General features: G+C 43.4%; 1 protein-coding gene across 1 annotated transcript; it reads right to left on the bottom strand.

The window, feature by feature from the left end:
* Positions 1-3,285: 3,285 nt before the first annotated feature.
* Positions 3,286-12,115, bottom strand: LOC117014010 (intercellular adhesion molecule 5). Its single transcript, XM_033091687.1, has 8 exons — positions 11,999-12,115; positions 8,745-8,820; positions 7,156-7,422; positions 5,947-6,267; positions 5,416-5,694; positions 4,603-4,872; positions 3,690-3,932; positions 3,286-3,494 (listed from the first exon to the last, which is right to left on the bottom strand). Exons 2-8 carry the CDS (start codon positions 8,797-8,799, stop codon positions 3,286-3,288), a joined length of 1,644 nt encoding a protein of 547 aa, XP_032947578.1. The 5' UTR covers positions 8,800-8,820; positions 11,999-12,115.
* Positions 12,116-22,409: the final 10,294 nt, after the last annotated feature.

The raw sequence follows: 22,409 nt of genomic DNA, 5'->3' as shown, positions 1-22,409 counted from the left end.
TCAGCTCAAGGCAAACTGGAACAATTGGTCATCCTACTAGTAGTCCTGAATCTTAAGGAACAAAAAAAAGGGAAAGTAGAGGAAAGAAAGGAAAAGAAAAGGAGGAAGAGAGAGCAGATGAAAAAGAGAAAGAAGGTGTCCATAGTATATATGTCTTTTGATGGCCGTCAATAGTTACCACGGCTTTCTGAGTGTTGCCTTGAGCTTGTCAGAATTATGGATGTGATTACCACCAGCACTATTAGTGTAATAATAAAAACTAATACTTGTGAACTCATGTATACAACACCATGCTAGTGTTTTTACAAATACGATGTCTTTCCAACTATAATCCTATAATAGGTAAATACAATTATAATTCCCACAGTAAGAAGCCCCACTAATGATTCAAGTTATTTTTTCCTCAGGTCTAAAAATAAAGACACCAGAAAGTTACCTTGACTTTCTTTTTTTTAACGATTTAATTGGGGAAGGGAACAGGACTTTATTGGGGAACAGTGTGTACTTCCAGTACTTTTTCCAAGTCAAGTTGTTGTCCTTTCAGTCTTAGTTGCAGGGGGCGCAGCCCTGTATCCCTTGAGGGAGTCGAGGAATTGAACTGGCAACCTTGTGGTTGAGAGCCTCCTGGCCCATGTGGGAATTGAACTGGGAGCCTTTGGAGTTAGGAGCACGGAGCTCCAACCACCTGGGCCACCGGGCTGGTCACCTTGACTTTCTTAAGAGGTAAACTTTTGGAGTATTAAAGGCAGCTCTTCTCCTGAAGATAATCAGGGTCGCTGCAGTTAAGTGTGAGCTGTTTGCTCTACTGTTCAGAAAAAGAGCATAATCCAAACCTTTTCGGATGTGGGACTCCCCAGAGACAAAGCAGCTAGCTACCCTTTGGAGAGTAGGCAGAGACCAGCTCTATTATTCTGGAAAAGAGATGTAATGAAACCCTTTGCGTTTTAAGAATTGACTAGGAGGGGCCACTGGACCCCTGGTTGTGTGGATCCTTGGGGACGGAAAGGGAACAGAATTTTCAAGTCTACGCGGTGAGGAACCTACTCAAATCTGAAGAGGCTTGCTGGACAGCTGATCTAAAGTACTGAGCTCTAAGAACTGTAGCCCTGGAAACCCATGCAAAGAAGCCACTCCTAGCTGGACCAAGACCTGCGGAAGTGGATCAAGCTCCTGAAAGATCCATGGCAGCCTACCCAGAACTTGGATCTGCCAACCCCCCAGTTCAATGGACTGTGTAGGACACTCTGTCAACAGTGACACCATGTGGCAGTGAGAAGCAAAGGCAGGAGAAGGCTAAGCCTCCAGGTTCTCCATGGTGGAACCAGGAAGTCCGAATGACACCCGTCCTCCCTCCTGTTTAGGATTCACTGTGCTTCAGGGCACTGGGGCCCCGAAGTGGGGTTTGTACACTAATTCCAGACCTGCGGCTGCTGATCTTAAGACACTGAAATGACAGGCGATAACTGGATCAGACTGCTCTGTACTCTTCTCTCTTAAATCGGCTTCCTAATTTATTTCTCCAAGTGCTTAATTCAGAAAAGTAATTTATATTATACAATGAGAGAGCAGTGGCTACTATGTTTAGTGGAAAATTTGAGGCTGGAAAGGTCATTTTGGGGGAGTGCCATTTTTGCAAAATCAAACAAGGGTACTTCCCGTCTCCTTCCAGGAAGCCTTTCTTGATCCTGAGTTAGGTGTTCTCACACCAACCTGTGCTTTCCCAATCAGAGGAGTTAAGGGGCAACTGTAATTTCCTGTTGACTTACTCTAGCTTCCCTCGTAGACTGTAAGCTTGTAGGAGGCAGGGACAGTGTTTTGTCAACCTCTGACTATCTCCCCACTGCCTTGTGTGTGTTGAAACCAAAGGGTTATTTTTATACCTAATCCATAATCCCGACTCAGGGAAGGTCTGGGAAGGAGAATTTTTTCCCCTTGATGCCTGATGCTGTGTTCTAGCGAGTGTCTGCAGTTTGGAATTCTGTGGACCTCTCTTTATCTGGAAGTCTGGACTGTAGTTTTGAGGGCACGTCCAACAGGCTGCTGCCCTGAGCTAATGTACCACCTGTCCCAGGCTGGTTGTTTACACTACCAACTTGACATTCTTTTCTTAGAAATTGTATTCAAAGTGCAACCATGTGGCTTAATAAAAGCTTTCAACAATGACAAAGAAGAGGAATACCTTGAGAAATTATAAAATCACTTTTATTTTTACCATATCCACCATTTCAGTAACCCGTATGTGACTGATGTGGAAGAAAAGATCTGCTTTTGATTCCTCATATCTTCTCTTTCCAAAGAACAGAAAGGGAAGCTGAACCATGAAATCACGCAGTGAACATTGTCACAGGAGGAATCCTCCTGAAGCTCAAAGAAAGTAAGTTTGCAGACATATGAGAATACATATTTCTTTATGGAAAGGGAGAAGAAACATTGGAGCTCTACCATAAGAGCCTGTATAGCTAAAAACAAAACAGTTATTATGTCGAATGTGAACTCAGAGATGATTACTCTATAATGCATTATGAGAAGGAATTCAGAGAGATGTTTGGAGCCCTTAACCTATGAGGCCAATTTCATGGAAGAACTCTTGAAGTTCCACTTCAAGGGCAGAACAGTGGGCTAGGTACGCTGCCTGTCTGACACAATGTGAAATTTCTTATGCTTTTTATTCTCCTCCAAGGCACACACTAGATGGTGAGTTGAAGTCTAACCAGCCACTGACCCCCAATGATGTCATCAAGCTCGGGTCTGGGCGCCGGCATTCCAGACCCCCAGGTTAGGGGAGCAGGGAAATGTGTAGACAGAAACAGGGTTCCGATTCCTGTCCCTTTTGTTTGGTACTCACTCTCTTCAAAGTCCTGTCTCTGGACTAAGAAATTGGTTCCCCCCTAGTCAGGAGGAAACCACGAGAAATGAGCTGCATTTCTGAGACATTTCTATCTCTTCAGTCTGATGTTTGGGAGCAAAGGACAGTGGTAATGGGGATGATGAAACAAGAGCAGCGTCTTATTTTTTGAATCTAAGAGTCGACTGATGAAGCATAGAGCCAGGAGAAGAGGCCTTCTCTAGTTAAACACTGAGACTGAAATTCCTAGTGACTAGAATGAACTTAGAGTACACCTTGTGGACGGATTGGATACAAGGGACAAAGGGGGCCTGAAATACTTATTTTATGGGACTGCACAACATAAAGGATGATGTCTCTTCCTTTCCCCTCTACCCCCTTTACTCCCTGAAGTGAACCCCAGTAGTAGAGGTCACCTACAACCAAATAGCCATTTCTATTTAACAACTGTGTGTGTTCCATTTTTCTGCTTGTCCAACAGCAAACTGGTTTTCCTCCTCTTTGTCCTTCTCTTTCTGCCTATAGGGCAATTTCCTCCTCTCTATCTTGCAGGGCCGATAGTTCAAATACAGTGCTATGGTGATTACACCCATTCCCAGGGCAACAATGATGATGATGAAGATGGTGGAGCTGTTTCCTTCATCCAGTCCTGCCCAAGTACAGAAGACAGAGAGTTGGGAGGGTTCTAGGGCAAGAAAATCACCCCACCGCAGCCCCCAAGCCCACTGCTCAGTCTCACCCTCCCCAGCCCACTGAAATCTTTCTTCTTTCCATGTTGGGAGAAGAATCCCAAACCCCTGGGGGATTTCCGTCCTGGACCTGGCAGCAGGTGAGGCACAGTCACCTTGAACAATGAGAGTAATGTCCTTGCTGACAGAGCCCAGCTGGTTAGTAGCTGTGCAGCAGTAGATTCCAGTGTGGTTCTGGGTGGCCTTCTGTGGTACTTCAAGGTCGAAGATCACTCCATTCCAGGTACACGCCAATGATGGAGTCGGGTTTCCCTTTGCGATGCAGGCAAGCATCTGCTCCGTCCCTTCCACCCAGGTCTGGTTGCCAGGGCAACCAGATTCCTCTAACCGTGGCTTATCTGGAAGCGAGTTCGGAAGGAACAGAGCTCAGGGTGCCACATCCCCTCCTCACTGTCATGTTCACCTCTCCCTCCCCTAATCCACATGCGGTGTCCCCTCCATCCAGCAGCTTTCCCGGGGAGGATCATCAGTCCCCTGCTTTGAGCCACTTCTCTCCTCCCTTCCCTAGGAGCATGGAGTCTGTCTGAGACGTAGCATAGGGCATTTTAATGGATTCTGACTAAATCCCCCAGGCCGCTCTATCAGGGGTAGCTGTGGGGCCCCTGCTTCCCATCTTTGCTTCTCAGGGAGTGAGGACAGGAGTAGTGGTGAACCCAGAGATGGGGAGTTTTCTACTTTTCAAAATACACATTTTTACGTGGAAATTTCCTCCCTCAGCATAAACTTAAACTATTACTTCCTATGTTCTCAGCCATTGGCCCTCAACTAATACTGCCCGATCACTTTACCCACTTTCTCTTTTCTGTGCCCAGTTTCCCTTAATGTTTCTCCCCACTCACTCTGCTGGGTATAAGGTAAGCTTAGAGAGCTTTAATTTTACTTTTTCTCTTGACTTTATTTTAATGAGAAAAATGTGGCAACTCTAATAATAAAGCTGCTGGCCAAGACCTCTGGAAATGGGAGACTAATAATCTTTGTTTTGACAGGAAAGATCAGGCCTGTACTCACATAAGACATGGAGCTGGATTGTAGTGGTTTTGATGAACTGCTGACCCTGAACCTCCAAAGAGGCCTCACAGGAGAAATTTCGGCCATCATCTTCCTCCCTGGTCGTAAGTAAAAGCCAGGCAGGCTCCCCAGGGGCAGGGAGGTCTGGGACTCCCTGAAGCCAAAGAGTAGGGCTGGATGATGTTAACACATGTCCTGTGCAGGTCACATTAATGTCTGTCCCTACCAATGGGTATAATTCTTCAATCTCTAGGATTGGTGGAGGGAAGCCTATATGGAAAGGAAAAGGAGAAGCAAATATATTTCTCAAACTGGCAGCCACTCCTGTGCTCTTGCTGCTGGCATCCCCTGGGTGAGCAGGCACCAGGGGAAAGACTATGGATACCATTACTGCTTCTGTGCGGAATGGCAGCAGCAACAAGGTGGTTTGGGAATTTGAGAGCTTCTCCTACAACAAATGCAGTATGCCCTCACTTGGCTGTTTCTGCAGCAAGGATAGCAAGATGTCTTTTCACCTTATAGATTTCTTCCTCAGCTCCAATAATTGTTTCTAGAAACAAGTTCAAGGATCCACAATCGCTGTCTAAGTAGGATGGCCTAGGGAAACAGGGTGAAGGCTGGAGAGAACTACTGTCTAAGTGTGTGTCTCCAACCTGCCTGCACTTATCAGAGGCAGCTGAGGACTACTGTTCACTGGAGAGCGTGCCTAGTAAAGATAGCAGGGATATTTGCAGTCAAATCACCAAGGCTGTACTGTGGGAGTTTCCAACGGCAGAGAACCCTCATGGGGAAGGGAAGAGGCTGGTAACTTACTGTAGACATGCACTGGCTCTCTTGTTTTCTGTTCCATCGGACCCAGAGACACGAGGCAGGACAGCTCCTGGTCCCCAGTCTCCATGGCCCGAACAGTAGCGTTGGCCCATGCTGTGTCTTCTTCCCAGGAGAGAAAGGGGCTCAGCTCCTGGTCTCCCAGGAACATGTGGAACATTACCTCTTTGGCTGGGAACACCCTAGCCACCTCGCAGCTCACAGTCTCTGCCATCCCAACCTCCAAAAGTGGAGGGACCTGGATTTGCGGGCGCTGAGAGAATTCTGCCAAGAAATGAGGAAAAGGAAAGAAAGGAGAAAAGCCATGATAAATCATGTTGTGTAGGACCCCACAATGTAGGAAGGGAGTGGGGCAAAAAGCTCTCTGTGCCCCAGGGTGAGTTTAAAGCCCAAGAGGTGGAGCTCAGTTTTCCTCACACTCTCATCCCAAACTAGGTGGGACCTCAGTCTTGAAGGCCAAGGTAAAATGAGGTAAATGAGCCTCAGGGTTGCTTCCCTGTCTGAGTTCTGACTCACCAAAGCTCCGGAGCACCTTCATGGCTGAAGTGGAGTGAAAGAGCTCGCCACCACGTGAACTCAAGTCCAGCTCTGCACGGCAGGAGAAATTGCACCTGTCGTCCTCCCTTTGCGCTTTGACCCTGATGGTAACCTCGGCTCTTTGGGTGGCCACAGCCAGGCTCATAAAGTTCTTTCTATATAGTTCTTGGTTACCCTGGAGGAGGGTAAGGGTGAGGTTCTCCAGGGGTGCTACACGGGGCACACAGCACTTCACTGTAAAGACTTCATCCACGGCCACCCATGCAGGCTGCAGCTCCAGGGTCACCTGCTCTGGTGGCTCTTTAAGACAAAAAGGCGAGTTTGAAGAGAGAAGCCTCCGCACCTCTCCAGAAAGAAATGGGATAGGACAGGAAGCCTGTGATAGAAGGTGACTGCTACCCTTAAGCCATCTGATCAACAGTGTCAGCTTTCTGCCACCCCTGTCCTAGACGGGACAAGTTAGCCTTCTGGTTCTTCTTCTGCCCATCAAAGGTGGCTAAAGCCATAGGCAAGAAATGTGACTGCTGAGGGGAGGTCCCTTGCTTTGACTGTTGCTGCCATTCTGGAGCACGTTTATCTCTTAAAGGAGGTGTGAGCAGCTTCTGAGGAGCTCTTTAGCATCACACAACACTATACCTAGTTAACCACACTCTTACCCCCACAGGGATCACACTTATTCTTAAAGCCTATCTTTGCCAATGCTATTTGCCCATCTAAAAGACTCTTCCCACCCATCCCCATTACTTCAAATCCTACCCATTCTGCAGGGGTGAAGCTCAAGAGCCTCCTCTTCCATGAAAACTTCTTCAACTACTCCAGCCTACAAAGACCCTCCTTTCTCTATTCACTATTTATTCTAAGAATTTGTGGCAAAAATTCAGCACTAATTTCACATGTTTTTTGATCATTTATAAGTCAGCATTATTAGCATATGCCGCCTGTATTTGAACATATTCTCAAGCACAGATGTCTGGATGCCCTCTGTGGTATGCTCCTAATTTAAAAGCCTACACCAAAGGGAAATAAAAATAATTGGCTTTAGAATTCCAATAGTATGATGGAAAAATAATAATCTTCATTAAGGGCCCTAATTCTCTCCCCTAAAAGAAGTCTCTAATTTTTCCCTAAATGAGACATAGTCATGTTCACCAGTTCTTCTCTTCCTCCCCAATCCTCAGCCCCACTCACGATACATGGTGATGTCAAGGTTTGTGTCCTTCTGGATCCCGGCGCAAGAGAAGAAGCACTGCAGAATGGAATTCTCTGTGATATCCTCCAGGAGAAACTCCTTCCACTGAGGCCCTTTGCCCACCTGGGTTTTCTTTAAGAAAGTCTCAATCCCACTAGGTCCTGGGTTGGGACAGGTAGTGCTGCAGTTGACCATTAGGGACTGTCCAAACTTTACCAGGGCCTGTTCTGGCCAGACAGAAACCTCAAATAGCTCTTCTGTGGCTCCTGAAATGATCAACCACATATGCCAGAGACTCTGGTGAGGACCACAAGATGCAAACAAAATACAGAGCCTATTTATCTAGTTATAGGTTAGAGACTAGGAAACCTACCCTGAATGAAAAGGTACAGGGGACTAGACAAGAAAAAATACCCTGAATGAACAAGTTAGAAGTCTGATTCCATCACCATTCCCTCCATTCATCACCTTTCTTGGGATCTGATTTCTCCATTAATGTCACTGTGGAAACTATGGAATTGCTAAACATTCCTAGGAAACCATTCATTCTCTTCTTAAACTTCCAGAAATCTTGGAAACTCCTAGGATTGGCTGCTGAGGGCCCTCATGGTAGGCCCCTAAGAAAAAGAGTTTTGTTACTTATACTTCAAAGCCGTGTTTCTCTCAAATTATGGCCTAAGGAGTACTGTCACCAGAACCACCTGGAATGCTTTTACAACTGCTAATTCTAGCTCCACTTCAGACTGAATGATTAAGAACTTGTGAAGGTGGGACCTGGAAATATCCAAGTGAACAAAACAAGCACTCCTGGTGACCCTTATGCATACTAAATTACGAGAACCACTAGTCTAAAAGTGACTCTCAGGGTTACTCAATTCCCATGGAACTTTTCACCTCTTCACAAAGTGAGACTTCCATTTTGCTTTGGTGATAAGGCAACAGATGTTTTTAGATACTGAAGAGTTTAGTCTGTTAGGGAAATCTTCTCAGGTGCAGTGAGAGAGACATCTTTCTCAGGTAAATTTGAGATGCGCGATGTAGGTAAGGAGCACAGTCTCAGGAAAGCTCCCCTGTACGTCCCCTTTAGCTACTCCAAGTCCACCATCTACTTCATCTCCCAAATAGCAGTCCCCTAGGGAATGCACACTCTTGTCGCAATGTTACCCACTAAGGCTCCAGTTCCTTTCTTGCATTTAGAGAACTCACTCCTCTGAGCTATGGGCTCTGTCCTATTAAAATCCAATTCAGGACACAAAGGGTGGCAACAAAGAAGTAAAAAATATTCTCAAGAGCAGCAAAAGGACAGTCGTGGGCAGCAGAGAGCCAAGCAGAGAAGGTATATATATTTCTTAAGGAGAGTATTCTCTGATGGTCTATTATCCTGTACCTTATTTGGGCTATCCCAATATGGCCAGAGACACCTAGATTCTGCGTCCTAGTGATCCAAGAAATAGGAAGTCCTCCCAAGGGTCCAGATGAGTGAATACTAAAGTGTCGCCCTACTCAGGACTTCTTTCCTCTTCCTCATTGCCCAGCCACCTGTCCCCTGGCACATACTGGCTAAAGAAACTTTCCCAAATAGACTCACCTGGGCAAAGGATCAAAGCCAGCAGGGCCCAGACACGAAACAGTAGCATTGCCATCCTTATGAGAAGGGCCAAAAGCTAGAGAGAAAGAAAGGAGACAGAAATGCTGGAGAAAGTGACAAAAAACAAAATATAGAAAATTCTTTCTTTGATATTGTTAAAAGTCAGCCCCTTTCCTGAAACCTCTCACATAGTCTGGAGAAATTGAGCAGTGTCAGTGTTGTGGGTGGTACCAAAATAACTTCTTGCTTCTGTTTATTTCACTTTGCTTTACGTGTATAGCAAAAAGACAAAGGAAAATAGGAGATATTAAATTAAGTGAAAGTCCTGTCAAAAAGACACAGGAAAATAATAGGGAATATTAGATTAAGTGAATAAGCTTGTATTGCACTTACTGTGTTTCCCTGAAAATAAGACGTAGCCGGACAATCAGTTCTAATGTGTCCTTTGGAGCAAAAATTAATATAAGACCTGGTATTATATTATATTATATTATATAAAACCTGGTCTTATATGATAGTAAAATAAGACCGGGTCTTGTATTAATTTTTGCTCCAAAAGACGCATGAGAGCTGATTGTCCGGCTAGGTCTTATTTTCGGGGAAACACGGTATCTGTTTACATGTTTGCCTCTATCTGAGTCAATAGAAGAAGGCTGTTAGCATGGAAACATGAACAACAAGGTTTAGAGAAATGATATTTGGCAGTGTTTATCTAGCACTGTCCAGTGGACCGTGACCCTGACTCTAGAAAATGTGGTCATTAGAGTTTTATCCTCTGATATAAGAGAGAAGTGTTTCATCAGGCCTCTGTCTTCATGACCTCTATGAAATAACCCTCAAGATAATCCATCTCTTTCAGATGTGCCTCCATGTTCACCAAGCAACCTTTAGACTATAACTTTGGCTAAGTTAAATCTAAAGTGTCCACTTCTCTTTTCTCCACCAATCCATACCAAGATTTTTGTTTCAAAACCTCATTCAAGCTAATTTCTTCTAAGAAAGGTTTCTTGATTAACCCTGTCCAATTCACAATCCCTCACTTAATCACAGTATCTGTACCTCACTTTATGCCAAGCGTGATTTCTGAAACTATGTATATTAGAATTTCTATACAGAAGATGTTTAGGGGGTCTCAGTCTGGTTGGAAATGGGGGCTAGAGGCTGTGTTCGCATAAACATATTGGTTTTAATTAAAAATGTATGTTACAGATCAATAAAAATAGCAGAGTTCGAAGTATTTTTTCACATCTTACATAAGATTTAGAAAATATCAATTGTTCATATCTAATATTATTTTGAAAGTGGCATGGAAAGGGTGGAGGAAAATGGCCTTCCCCCTGTTTTAAGAGCATGTATAACACTCATTTAGCCGTATGGTGTTTTTAAAAATATCAGTCACATTAACTCATCCATTGTAGAATCCCAACTAACTTTTGAATTCCTTGAGATAAACTGCTCTCTTCATAACACCTAGTCCAAGCTAGGCACTCACTACTGATCTCTCTCTCATTTCAATGACACTTTCTCAATCACATTTGTCTAATAATTTCTAACATTTAGTAAACATATACTATGTTCCAGGCACTGGGCTGAGTGCTTTACTTTCTCTCACGGCAATCCAATGATTATTCCTACATTTACAGATGAGGAGATGGAGCCCAAGAGAGGTAAAGTAACTTACCCCAAATCACACAACTAAGAGGTAAAGCCAGAATTCAAACCCACGCATCCTGATCGCCGAGCAATGCTCTGAGTACTGCACTGCTTCTTTATATTCAATGAGTCCAGACTATGTGTGCATTGATGGGGCCACGGTGCCGCAAACAATTCGGAATAGAGGTTAATCTACGAGCTCTTTCTGTTTTATTCATCTCTCCTGAGCTTGCTGATGTTGCCTTTCTCTGCAAAGCCTGATCTTGCTGTGAATAAATCTCATAGATTATGTTCTGCTCCTAGAGACTTAGCTAAGAAAAGACTTCCCACCTCTGATCACTATAAGCCAAGCTAGTGGGTTTTCCCCTGTGGTTGCCACTAGTATACGTCCATGCCCCACAAACAGATACAAAAAAACGAGGGCGGGATCCATTTTGTTTTCATACTTATGTACTAACACGTACTTTGTTCTCTGTTATTTCATGTGTTCCCCCCAACCCCATTTTCCCACAGTTCTAATATTTCATCCTTGTTTTCACGTGGCATGTTATGATCAGGTACTAAAACATGAAATTCTATATTCATTTTCTTAAGGAAAAAAGACAGCAGCATCCCTTAGAGAAAACAAATTCCTTTTGCTTATTCTGTAGATAATATCCCAAATATAAGGTGTACACTGTCTGAATTTCTAGACCTGTGCTCCAGCCACTAAAGGGTTTCAGGGAGTGGTAGACAGCGAGGGGAGGGCCACAAACACTGAGATGGCTGTGTAGCATGATCTGGACTTCCTTTCCAAGTCTGGGAATCTCACCATCCATTTATATTCCAGGGTGTCTTGCAGTTTCTTATCCACACCTGACTCACATCCAGCCTTTGCACTATCTCTTCCCTCTGCCTGGAATTCACCTCCTCCTCCCTGAATACTCCTTCACCCAGTTCCATGTATCTTTGCAATGAGGCCAGCCATGACCACCTTCTTTTCAACCCTGGGTGCCCCCTCTGCACCACAGCACACCCTTAATCGACGCTACTGCTTTCTACGCCCATAGCACGCGCTTCTCCTTCCAACACACTCTCATTTACTTCCCAGGCCTGTTACTACTGTCTACCTCCCTCCCTGTTAGCCCCATGAGGGCGGGGCCCTTTGTTGTCTTCACCGATGGATCCCGAGCACCCAGAACTGGTTTTAGGTGTTCAACAACTTTGAATGAATTAATGAAGGAAGTAAGGAATCAACGAGTGAACGAATTAGATAAAATATTGACAAATATTTGTAAGACGGCCCGGGTCCACCGTTTGGATTCAAAGTGTAAGACCAGTTCTTGCTCGGAGCAAGTTTCCTCACTAAGTGTGTCCACAACGTGGCTCTCACGCTCTCAGCCCAACAGGCCATGCAGGCATTTAAAGGCAGATGGTGTTTAAAACATTAAAAAAATATATGGGGAAAAAAACTTCAATGAGTGCTTCTCAGGGCTTCCGGCCCACTAACGTGTGAGGCGGCGAAGTCCGCCATGAGGCCAGATCTCCATAGATTCGACAGGAAAACCAAGAGGAGACACCGGCATGATCCTATGCAAACAAAACAAAACCTAAATCCTCACTGAGGGTCGCTCCTCGTTGCTCCTGCCACTCCTAAGATCGCTCAGCCTATTCGCCCGCTCCGCCGCCTCGCCTGCTGCGTTCTCAAGTACCGCCACGCGCTCAGACCGTTTGGTGGCGCCAAGCGGGGGCGCGCGAGGACGCATCGGGTCGGAAGTTTCCTAATCTACCCAGAAACTCGTGACGTCACGCAGAGGCTTAGCAAGGGTTGGCTGAGACAAGTGGGGCGGGTCGGAAGCTAAAACGGAAAGAGGGGTGCGCAGGGAAGATGAGAGTAGGGAATCCTGGACTGTGCTTGGCAGAAAGCGCATATTTGACTTAAGTTAATCGCAACTAAGTAAAGCAAAGTGGAGACTTAAGGAAAGGGGTTGTTGTGGCAATTAATATCTCTATAGGGAAAACAAGGGGTTGTCCTCCCCTGTGCTTGGTCATTTTGTGGTGCGGCCTGAACGCTCGAGCCATTTCCGGCGGGAATGGGCTGTGCGCTCAGCTGCCTTCCGGTTTGGGGCAATGGGGTTTGTTTGTTGTTGGACTTCGGTTCATTACCCGCTCAAAATCTTACCTGGGACCGCTCTTAGCTCTACCTGGGTGAGCTGGGAGTTGGATTTGACAGGACTCTGCCAATATCTGAAGAGCCCTTTTTGTGCTCCGCCATCCATATACAAGTCACACGCTTGAGCAAACTAGAATTTCCTTTATCACTTCCTACGAAATGTGCCTGTCCTCTTGCTCCCCCACCCCCGGCCCAGGAGGGGGCAATGAGCCATAAAAACGGGGGTGGGCAAGTAAAGCCTCCTCTGTGGCATCCTCACCTCGAGACCCCCTTTTCACAGCTTCATGTCAGACGCCTTCTGAGGGTCGTTTCTCAGAACATTTTCCCTGAGCCCAAATTGGGCCATTCTCAGGGGCATCCGGTTGTGCCCTTGGCGCCCTCTCTGTCCTTGGGCTGATTGTGAGCCCTGGACTGAGTTCCTTGGTGCAGTGGGAAAAAAAAACTATTTTTTTAAAGACTTACTGTGGGAGGGGAAAAGGACTTTATTGGGGAACAGTGTGTACTTCAGGAATTTTTCCAAGTCAAGTTGTCCTTTCAGCCTTAGTTTTGGAGGGTGCAGTTCAGCTGCAGGTCCAGTTGCTGTTGTTAGTTGCAGGGGGTGCAGCCCACCCCCCCTTGTGGGCGTAGAACCTGACAACCTCGTGGTTGAGAGGCCAGGCTCCAACCAACGGAGCCATCTGGCCACCTGGGAGATGAGTGACAGATCATTGACTTCATTCTAGTTGTGGAGGGCACAGCTTGCTGACCCATGTGGGAATTGAACCCGCAGCCCCGTTGCCCAGAGCTCCCGCTCTAACCAATTGAGCCACCTGTCTGCCCCCAAATTTTGAGGATTTGGGATTTTTTTTTTTCAGACGGACAATGATTACGTGCGTCCATTATCTCATTTAATATAACTACCTTCGAGGGAGGCATTACTATTAACCCCATTTCATGGATGAGGAAATAAACTTGGAGAGTCTTCACTATTCTCTACATGGGGGTGACGGGACTGGGAAATTATTCATGTAGTTGGCAAGTTTGTCCAGTGTAAGTCTTAAGAACTGAATTTCTTTAATTTTAGACTAAGAGTGAGTGGCTTGCCCTGGGGCTAACTCCTTTGGGCAGCCTAAGGCAGCCGCCTTTCTTCTACCCAGGTTGTACCAATGCCTTGTCTCCTGTACTGACAGCTTGAGGGAGAATGTCAGATGGAATAGAAGAAGCTTTTCAGACAAACCTGTCTATGAATCCCTCCTCAATGTCTTACTAGCTTTGGGACTATGGGAAAAATTACATAGCTTCTAGTTTCCTCATATGTCAAAAGAAACGACATTTAGTGTATACATATGTATATACCAAACAGGTATTCAATAAATGGTAGTCTGTCTTCCTTTTATAGTGTCAGAAAGGCCTTTCCTGACTACCTCTCTAAAATTGTCAGGCTTTATTTTTCTTTACAGCACGTATTACTACCTGTTGTTAAGTTAAATATCCAGTGGTGTCCTAGATCAGCTCAAATGGGCTAGCCCATCTCTTCCGAACTCTGTATTTAGTGATGTGAAGTTGGTAGCTTGAAAACAGCCATGGTGGAAGTATTTACATCACTAAAATTGTCAAAGGTTACAAATGGTTTGTTTGTTTTTTTCTTCTTGAGACCTGGTTGTTAAACATTTACCAGTATACCACCATATATATATATATATATATATATATATATATATATATATATATATATATTTGTTTATCTGTTTATTATTTGTAGACTATGTGTCATGATTTTTCTGTCTTGTTTATTGCTGTATCCTTAGCACCTAGAACATTGCCTGCATATAGTATACACTCAGTAAATATTGAGTTATTGAAGAAGCTGAGAATCTGTGAAAGAGTGATTTCAAACCTTAATTTTCTTTGTGGGGAAGCATCGCATACTCCTTCAGAGGATTGTTAGCTTTATGTTGGCTTTCCATTTTCATTCTGCTTTTCCACTCCTTGTCCCCAAAGGTGGTAATGAAAATGAGAATTTGGATCTGTCTAGAGAAGATACCACCACTACCTTCTTCCAGCCAACAAGATTGGTTTATCATCCCAACCTCTGACATCCTCTAGTAGGAGAGAATGTAGGAACTATGCTTGTCAAAGACATGCCCTCAAATCATCCTAAACCCAGACAATTCAAAAGGGCAAACTGGGAGTACCCTGTTATCATTTCTCCAAAAAGGTATTTCTTTTACATCTTCATAAAGTTCCCAGCAATTACTATTGTATAGGCTAGTTTTAAAAGCTTTTGGATATTTCTGGGAAGTTTTAATTGGTAGGTTTTTATTTTGTGTTCATGGTAATAGTTTAAGGGGTATTAAATTTGTCTGAAGTCACAGGATAATTTAAAGTCCTTATGAAAATAAGAGTATATGTGAAAATTTATCAACTTGTGCAATTGAAATCTGTACAGTTGATTGTGTCAATCATATTTCAATAAAGTTGTTTTTTAAGTCTATGAAAATATTTACTATTCATAAAAGTATTGTTCAGTATCAATAATCAAAATTTCAGTTTCATGTGAGACTGTTTTAGCATTTGGGGGAATTTTTTGCCTATTTCTCAATTTATATGTCACTTTAGAATGTTATTTCCAACAAAATGGATTTATGATGTGGTTGCTCCTGTTGATTTCTAGTAAATTTCTAACTATATCTCATTTTTAGCATGTTCACTTTTTTGTCCTTTACAAATTCATTTTCCTGGTTAACATATATCAAATCTGAGGCTGTACCACAGTAACCCCTTTAGGCCACCCTCATTTCTCATTCGTGGCTATGAATAATTTTGGTCATTCATGTTAAATGTTTCTGCAAAGTGCTACGAAATCAACATCCTAATCACTCCTTGCTAGAAACCAAAATTTCTGCACTTATACTGGGCATGATTTTTTTCAGCTGCTGCTTTTTTTCAGGTACTTTTGAATGTCATTTTCTGTTTTGTAACACACTTACATTTGTATCATCCTTTTTCCAATTCCTCAATGCCATATCAGGCTTAACTTTCATTTCTTGAATTAAAATCTTAAATTTCAATATCTTCAATGCTGTTAATATAATCCCATCTAATAAAAATAGCCATATTGTGTAAAAATAGATTTTTAAAAATTCTGGTAATTTTATAAATTGGTCACTTAGTGAATTAAATTGTGGCAAATGGGCTTGTTCCAGCTGACCTATTTTATGAACAATGCTTTCCTAGAGAAGTGGAGAAGTTGTACCTTCCAATGGATAATTGCTTTGGCCCAGGTAGTTGTGGTTGTGAGACTGGCTTGTGGAAGAAACAAGTTTGAACCTGATAAAAGCAAAGCCAGTTAGAGGGCTCTTCTCTTTTGAAGCTGTATCTCTCTTTTCACTGTTTTACTTGGTTTCTAGGGTCCCCAAATCTGCTGCTTCCCCGATCCCTCAAGAGTCTCTTTCTCCCTTACCTGTTTTTTTTTTTTTACTCCAGGGTTGTCAATGCCTGACTCAGAGGCAACTTGTTGTTTATAGAGGCTAAGTGGTTAGTTAGGATTAGTACAGTCTTAACAAGAATTAAGAGAGCATATAGATTAAGGGTTAAAATTAGGAATTAGAATTAAGTGAATCAACCTTGGTGGCCCATCAGAGGCACAGTGAGGAGGATAAGATCTGGGCTAAGGAGTAAACAAAGAAAAGTCCAGGAATCCAGGTGGAAAGTCACCAATCATTGTCTACCCAGAGCTAGAGCATAAAGATCAAGAAGGGTTTGAGAGCCAAAGTGAACTGTTACTGTTTAGCTGGTTTTAACTTTCTGCCCTGATGGATTAACTCCTGATCATGACTGACTTGCAAGAGTTCTGAGTGGTAAAGTGGAGTTAACTTTTATTAGTGTTATTTCCTGAGCAGGCGTTGTTTCTGCACTGTCCCAGTCCTGGAGTTCACACTGAAGGTGTCTATGGATGGAGACAGAGCCACAAACAAAAGCCATAGCATACGAGGTCGGACAATGGAGGTCGGACAATGAAGTTCGCGAACTCATCCTAGAAAAAGTGCTGCATACCTCATTGCTGAATATCACTACAGTCACCTTTGAAGGACTCCCCTTGGGAAGTTATGCACCAATGCCAGCTCCTAGTCCACCTTTCGAAACAATTTTGGAACTCTTTTTCTGGAATGGCCATCAGAGCTGTCATCATACTACACTTGATGTCCTACATGTCATCAGAATGTTTTCCTTTCAATATTTCCTTTATCTTTGGGTAAAGAAAGAAGTCACTGAGGGCCAGATCAGGTGAATAGGGAGGGTGTTCCAATACAGTTATTTGTTTACTGGCTAAAAACTCCCTCACAGACAGTGCCGTGTGAGCTGGTGCCTTGTCGTGATGCAAGAGCCATGAATTGTTGGCAACAAGTTCAGGTTGTTTTTGTCTAACTTTTTCACACAGCCTTTTCAGCACTTCCAAATAGTAAACTTAGTTAACTGTTTGTCCAGTTGGTACAAATTCATAATGAATAATCCCTCTAATATCAAAAAAGGTTAGCTACATCTTTGCAACAAGTTCGCGAACTTAATTGTCAGACCTTGTATGATGAGTACTCACATAAATTTAGACTAAGTGCTATGGAAAACAGGAAACAAATTGATGATGGCAGTTGGAGGACGGGATAGGAAGTCATGGAAAACTCCAAAGGTAGTACATTTGAGTTGGCCTTAAGTAATAAACAGATACTTGCATATCAGAGAACTGGGGAAGAATACTTATTCATTAAATAAATATATACTAGTATTTAACGTGGTGTCAGATAGGTACTGACTAGATAGGAACTGGTGTCAGTTCTAGGTACTGGGAACGCAGTATCAAACAAAACAAAGCCCCAGCCTTGGAAGAGCTTGCATTCTAAGGCAAAAGAACCTTTTTTTTTTATAAGAACCTTTTTTTTTTATAGGCAGAAGAACCACAGCATGAAAGGCTTGAGGTGTTCAGGGAAGGGCAAGTTCAGTGTGGCTTAATGGTAGAATATATGGAATGTTGGTAGAAAATAAAGCTAGGAGGTAGGTAGAGGACAGAAAAAGAGCCAATTATGCCATGCTTAGAAGCTTTGAAATAGACTCTTCTGTAAGTCATTGGCTATTAAACATTTTAGAGCTATGAAACCTTTTCTGCAAAATATCTTGCAATGTCACTCAACACATAAAACATAAAAGTAGAGCTCCTTGGTTGAATCAGGGGTGGGAGGGTAGAAGGAGGTAGAGCAGGGACGAACTCCTAGCTCTGCCTCTCACCTCGTCTCAGCTCTCCACAACAGCTCTGAGAAACCTGAAGAACCACCGTGCATTTAAAGCCCACTGCTGAAGGTAATGGAAGGCACACAAATATGAGAAAATGGAGAGATATGATCAAAAAATTTGCTGTCTTGGACTAAAATTGGCAAGGGGGAGGAGATAGGATGGCCCATTAGCAGAGAAACCAGTTGGGTGGGTTATAGAAGAGATGCTGAGGACCTGACTTAAGGTCGGTAAGATGGATCCAAGAAAGATTTAGGAGGTAAAAGCCAATAGACCTTGGTGACTAAGACTGAGGGAGATAAGAGAAGGAGGAATGAAAGATGGTTTCAAATGAGAGCAGAATGAAGCTCCTTAAGGCTTTCTCCATTCTCCTCTTTGCTTTGGTTGCAGGTGCCCTGGGGATCCGGTTGGGTAATTCCATCTTCTTTGGCTTCAGTTGCCTGTAAGACCAGTTTGAATGTCTCAGCAAGGCAAGGTTGGCCTTTCACCATGTCTTTATGCCCTAATCAAGCTAGATAAAGGGGAGGAGACTGGATGGGAGAACAATGAGACATTGATTTTGAACAGATGGGCATCTATTGGGGAGTTGGAAATATGGATCTGAAGCTCAGGAGAGAGGTGGGGGTTGGGGTTAGCGATTTAGGCTCATCAAAACATAGACAGTAATTAATAGTCTCGTGCCCTATTGATGGAGCTAGCCAAGCACCGCTAATAGACAGTAATTAAAGGAATGGGAGTAGATGAATACGTCTGGGTAGGTCATGTACTTATGGGGAGCTCAAGATAGAATCCTAGAAGACAAGCACATATAGAGACCAGAGGGGATTGAGGATAAGTTAGAGATCCCAGTGGAGACCCTTAACTTTGTCTTAGTGGTCTGTTTTTCACTTCTACCAGTATCTCTGGGTCCAAATTCAAGAGCCAGGAGGTCACCTTTGGGAGGGTCTGAGAAGGGAACAGGAAGAGGACTCTGAGACCACAATGCCACTGAGGTCTCTGAAAGTACTATAACTCTCTACCTTCCATGGGAAGAGAACAAATGGTAGACTCATGCCCCAGACCTGGGCTCCAGAGATTCCAGTAATGTTACCTGGGCTGTAGACCTGAAGCCCACTTTTTGAATCATGGTCTATGCTTCCACTATTGGAAGTCTCCACTCTCCAGGAGTTTTACCTGCTAGACTGTGTTGACTATGAAAATATGTGTATTGAGAATCGTGACCTCAATGTGCCCACAGAAGAGGAGCTTTCTGTCTTACATTTGATGAACCAGCAAAACTGATTCTGATTCTCCTCACCCTGTACTGCTTCATGCCTTTGAGCCTTACTCTTTTTTCTTTGCCTAATTCATTCGTAACCTCTTTTGTATAACCTCCTCGAAGATGTCTTCACTAATCCCTTTCCCCCTTTAAAGACCTCCTCTGTTTCCCCTTGGTACCTTGTGAATACCTTTATCTTAGCAGTAGTCACATGGAGAAATGATCTATTTATGCATTTATCATCTTCACTAGAATATATCAGGGACTGGCACATAGAAGATGCTCAATAAGTGCTTTTCAAACAGTGAATACAGCATCTGCTGCTTTACCCTCCAGCCCTTCTGCTCTGGCTGGGCAGTGCCCAGGCCTGCCCCATGACCACATCGTCTGCAGATGGATGCTCCAGCAGGGATAGGCTCCTGGTATAGCCCCAGCAGTGCTGCCATTGTGGTAAATGTTTCTGCCGTGACCTGACTATTCACGTTACTTCTCCTGAAATTCCAACCTCCTGAGGGCCATCCATACTGAGGAATGATTCTTTGCTGGCCTGCTCGAGGGACCGTCTTGCTCCTTTGTCTTGTGAAGCCTTTGGGGGCTATTTTGCCCACAAAACAACTGGGTGAGGAACCACAGAGCCCACACTGAAAATTGTCCCTTTAGCTCTGTATTAAATGTTTTATTAAATTAAATACTTTAGTTCTATTCAGTCTCTTTGAACATCTGTAGATGCAACAGGGTCCAGAGTAGGGAAGTCCCTCTTCTGAGACCATAGAACATCTCAGAATGAAATTTTGAAGAGTGGTCACTGAGCAGAATAAATATCAAGAGAAAAAGGAGGAAGCAAAAAAGACGTTCCAAGTTGAGGGAACAAAGGCATGGAAATGCTGCCTCTGTGATCTCCATGATCATAAGACCTGTAATTGGCTGCACTATTAGGTCCTTTGAGGGTAGCAGTGGGAACGGCTTTCCTCCTCCCATCTCTGTCGATTCTTCAGCATTAATTCAGTGCTCTCTTTTCACAAGATCCTGAATTGTGCCAACATGAGGTATCAGATCCCATGTGCTTATTGGGTGACCACCAATATTATCTCCTTCTTCAAACTAAAGTGCTCCAGGAAACTTTTTCCGATTAATTAGGCCCTACCAACCTCCTTTTCTCTGAGTCCCCATAGCACTTGCTTTTCAGTTTGGACACTGTTTCTTTGCAACTAATAACAGATCAGAGGCAATAACAGAGAAGTAACAGCTACCAACAAGAAGTCATATATAGTGGTTAAGTGCCTGGATTGTGGATTCTAGAGCCAGATCAGAACCACGTTTGAATACCAGCATCATCATGGTGAGAGTGGGCAAGTAACTGAGTCTCTAATTGATTGATTTCTAATATAGAGGTTAAAAATAGTATCTATCTCATATGTGTTGTGAGGATTAAATGAGCTAATATGTATAGTGAATGCCTAGTAAATGTTAGCCGTTCTCTGCCTACTGTCTAGGATATCTTCTTGAATCCCTACCATGCCTTACATAGCTCTATATTCCCCCTACCACCTTGAGTATATTTTATCATAGCGATTAACTCATGTCGACATTATCTGTTTATCATTCTCTCTGGCTGCACTTGAAGATCATTTACATATTCACACACATTTGTTAAGTAGGTTATAACAATGATTAAGAGAGACACAATATGTACCCAAAATAACTGAAAACAAGTATTCAAACAAATACATATACATGCATGTTCATAGCAGTACTACTCACAGTAACCAAGGTGGCAACAGGCCAAATGTCCATCAATGGATGAATGGATAAATTAATTGCATTATATAGATATAATGGAATATTACCCAGCCATAAAAAGAAATGAAGTATTGAAACATGCTACAACATGGATAGACCTCGAAAACATTATGCAAAGTGAAAAAAGCCAGACACAAAAGCCACATGTTATAAGATTCCATTTATATGAAATAATCAGAATAGGTAATAAATAATCAGAATGGATACCAGGGATTAGGGGGGTGGGCTAATAGGAAGCAACTGCTTAATGGACATGGGCTTTCTTGAGGGGTGAAAATATTTTAGAACTAGATACAGGTGGTGATTGCACAACACTGTAAATGTACTAAATGCCACTGGGATTGTTTACTTTAAAATGGTTACTTTATGTATTGGGTGAATCCACCTCAGGGGACCCCCATGCTAGTTCTTCCTTCATTGACGTTTATCTTTTAGTGAGGGACTCGATCAGCGTGCCACACACATGCACCTCTAAGTAATTACATATTGTGCTCTCACTTGGTGGGAAGTATTAAGGGGAGGAGCAGAAAAGTTAGGAGCTGAGGGAGAGGTTATGAGATGGGAAGGGCTTAGCAGTTTGGGGAAATTGCCAGGAGAACCCCTGGACTGACTCTTAGAGAGGTAAAGGCAGGGATTTAAAATGAGCCCAAGGAGGGAAGCAGGAGGCAGGCCCTGCAGAACTTTATATGTCATGGGAGGGAGTGTGACATTCAATGCAAGAGCAATGGGAGCTAGGGAAGGTTTTAAGCAAAGGATTAACAGTTAATTACATTCAACTGTTTAATCTGTTTTTAAATGTACTTATTAGCTAGACTTTTCTAGAATAAAGATTCTCTACAAGGGCGGTGGGGGGCAGGAGGTATATCAGAATTACCTGGACAGATTATTTTTAAAATATAACACTAGGAACCATTGGAGTGTGTGTGTCTGGAGGGCCGGGGAGCAGGGGTTGGCAGGCATATTTTGGAATAGCTCCCTAGGAGATTTGCCTCTACTGCTTCCTCTAGAAGTACTGTTGCTCTAGGAGCTTGAGAGGGTTGAAATGGTTATTAACTGCATTGTCATGACTTCTTTACGCACCTTACTGGAGTGGAGAGGGGCCCGGGTTCACGACTTTAACAATTCCAGTGGTCTGTTCTCAGTCTGGCAGGTAACCCACTTTTAGGGAGAAAAAGGAGAGAGGATCTCAGGGAAGACCAAGAGAAAGGAAAGCAGCAGCAGGGTTTATCACTGAGGAAAGATATCAGGAAGTACAGATGAGCAGAACTAATTTCTAAAAAGGGTTGGAAGCTATACTATAAACAGGATCTGGAGTGCTTTGGTGCAATACTTGGTTGAGGATGAAAACATAAAGCAGAGGATTTATATAGTGAAAACTTATCTTAGCTACTCAGAAGTGTTGTCTGAGCAGCAACAGAAATGCAGACTCTTGAGCCCTACTCCAGACCCCAGGCCTACTGAGTCATAACCTAAATTTTTAACAAGAGCCCCAGATGTTTCTTATGCTCATTAAAGTTTCAGAAGTACTGGTCTGTATCAC

This window comes from Rhinolophus ferrumequinum, chromosome 21, assembly GCF_004115265.2.
Source record: "Rhinolophus ferrumequinum isolate MPI-CBG mRhiFer1 chromosome 21, mRhiFer1_v1.p, whole genome shotgun sequence".
Taxonomy (NCBI): Eukaryota; Metazoa; Chordata; class Mammalia; order Chiroptera; family Rhinolophidae; genus Rhinolophus; species Rhinolophus ferrumequinum.
The sequence above is the reverse complement of the archived record's forward strand: the minus strand, read 5'-3'. Positions and strand labels throughout refer to the sequence as shown.

Coding starts and splice junctions, on each gene's coding strand:
- LOC117014010 (XM_033091687.1), bottom strand. CDS start 8,799: ATGGCAATGCTACTGTTTCGTGTCTGGGCCCTGCTGGCTTTGATCCTT. Junction 7,423..8,744: donor GGCTTTGATCCTTTGCCCAG/GTGAGTCTATTT, acceptor TGATCATTTCAG/GAGCCACAGAAGAGCTATTT. Junction 6,268..7,155: donor CCTTGACATCACCATGTATC/GTGAGTGGGGCT, acceptor TTTGTCTTAAAG/AGCCACCAGAGCAGGTGACC.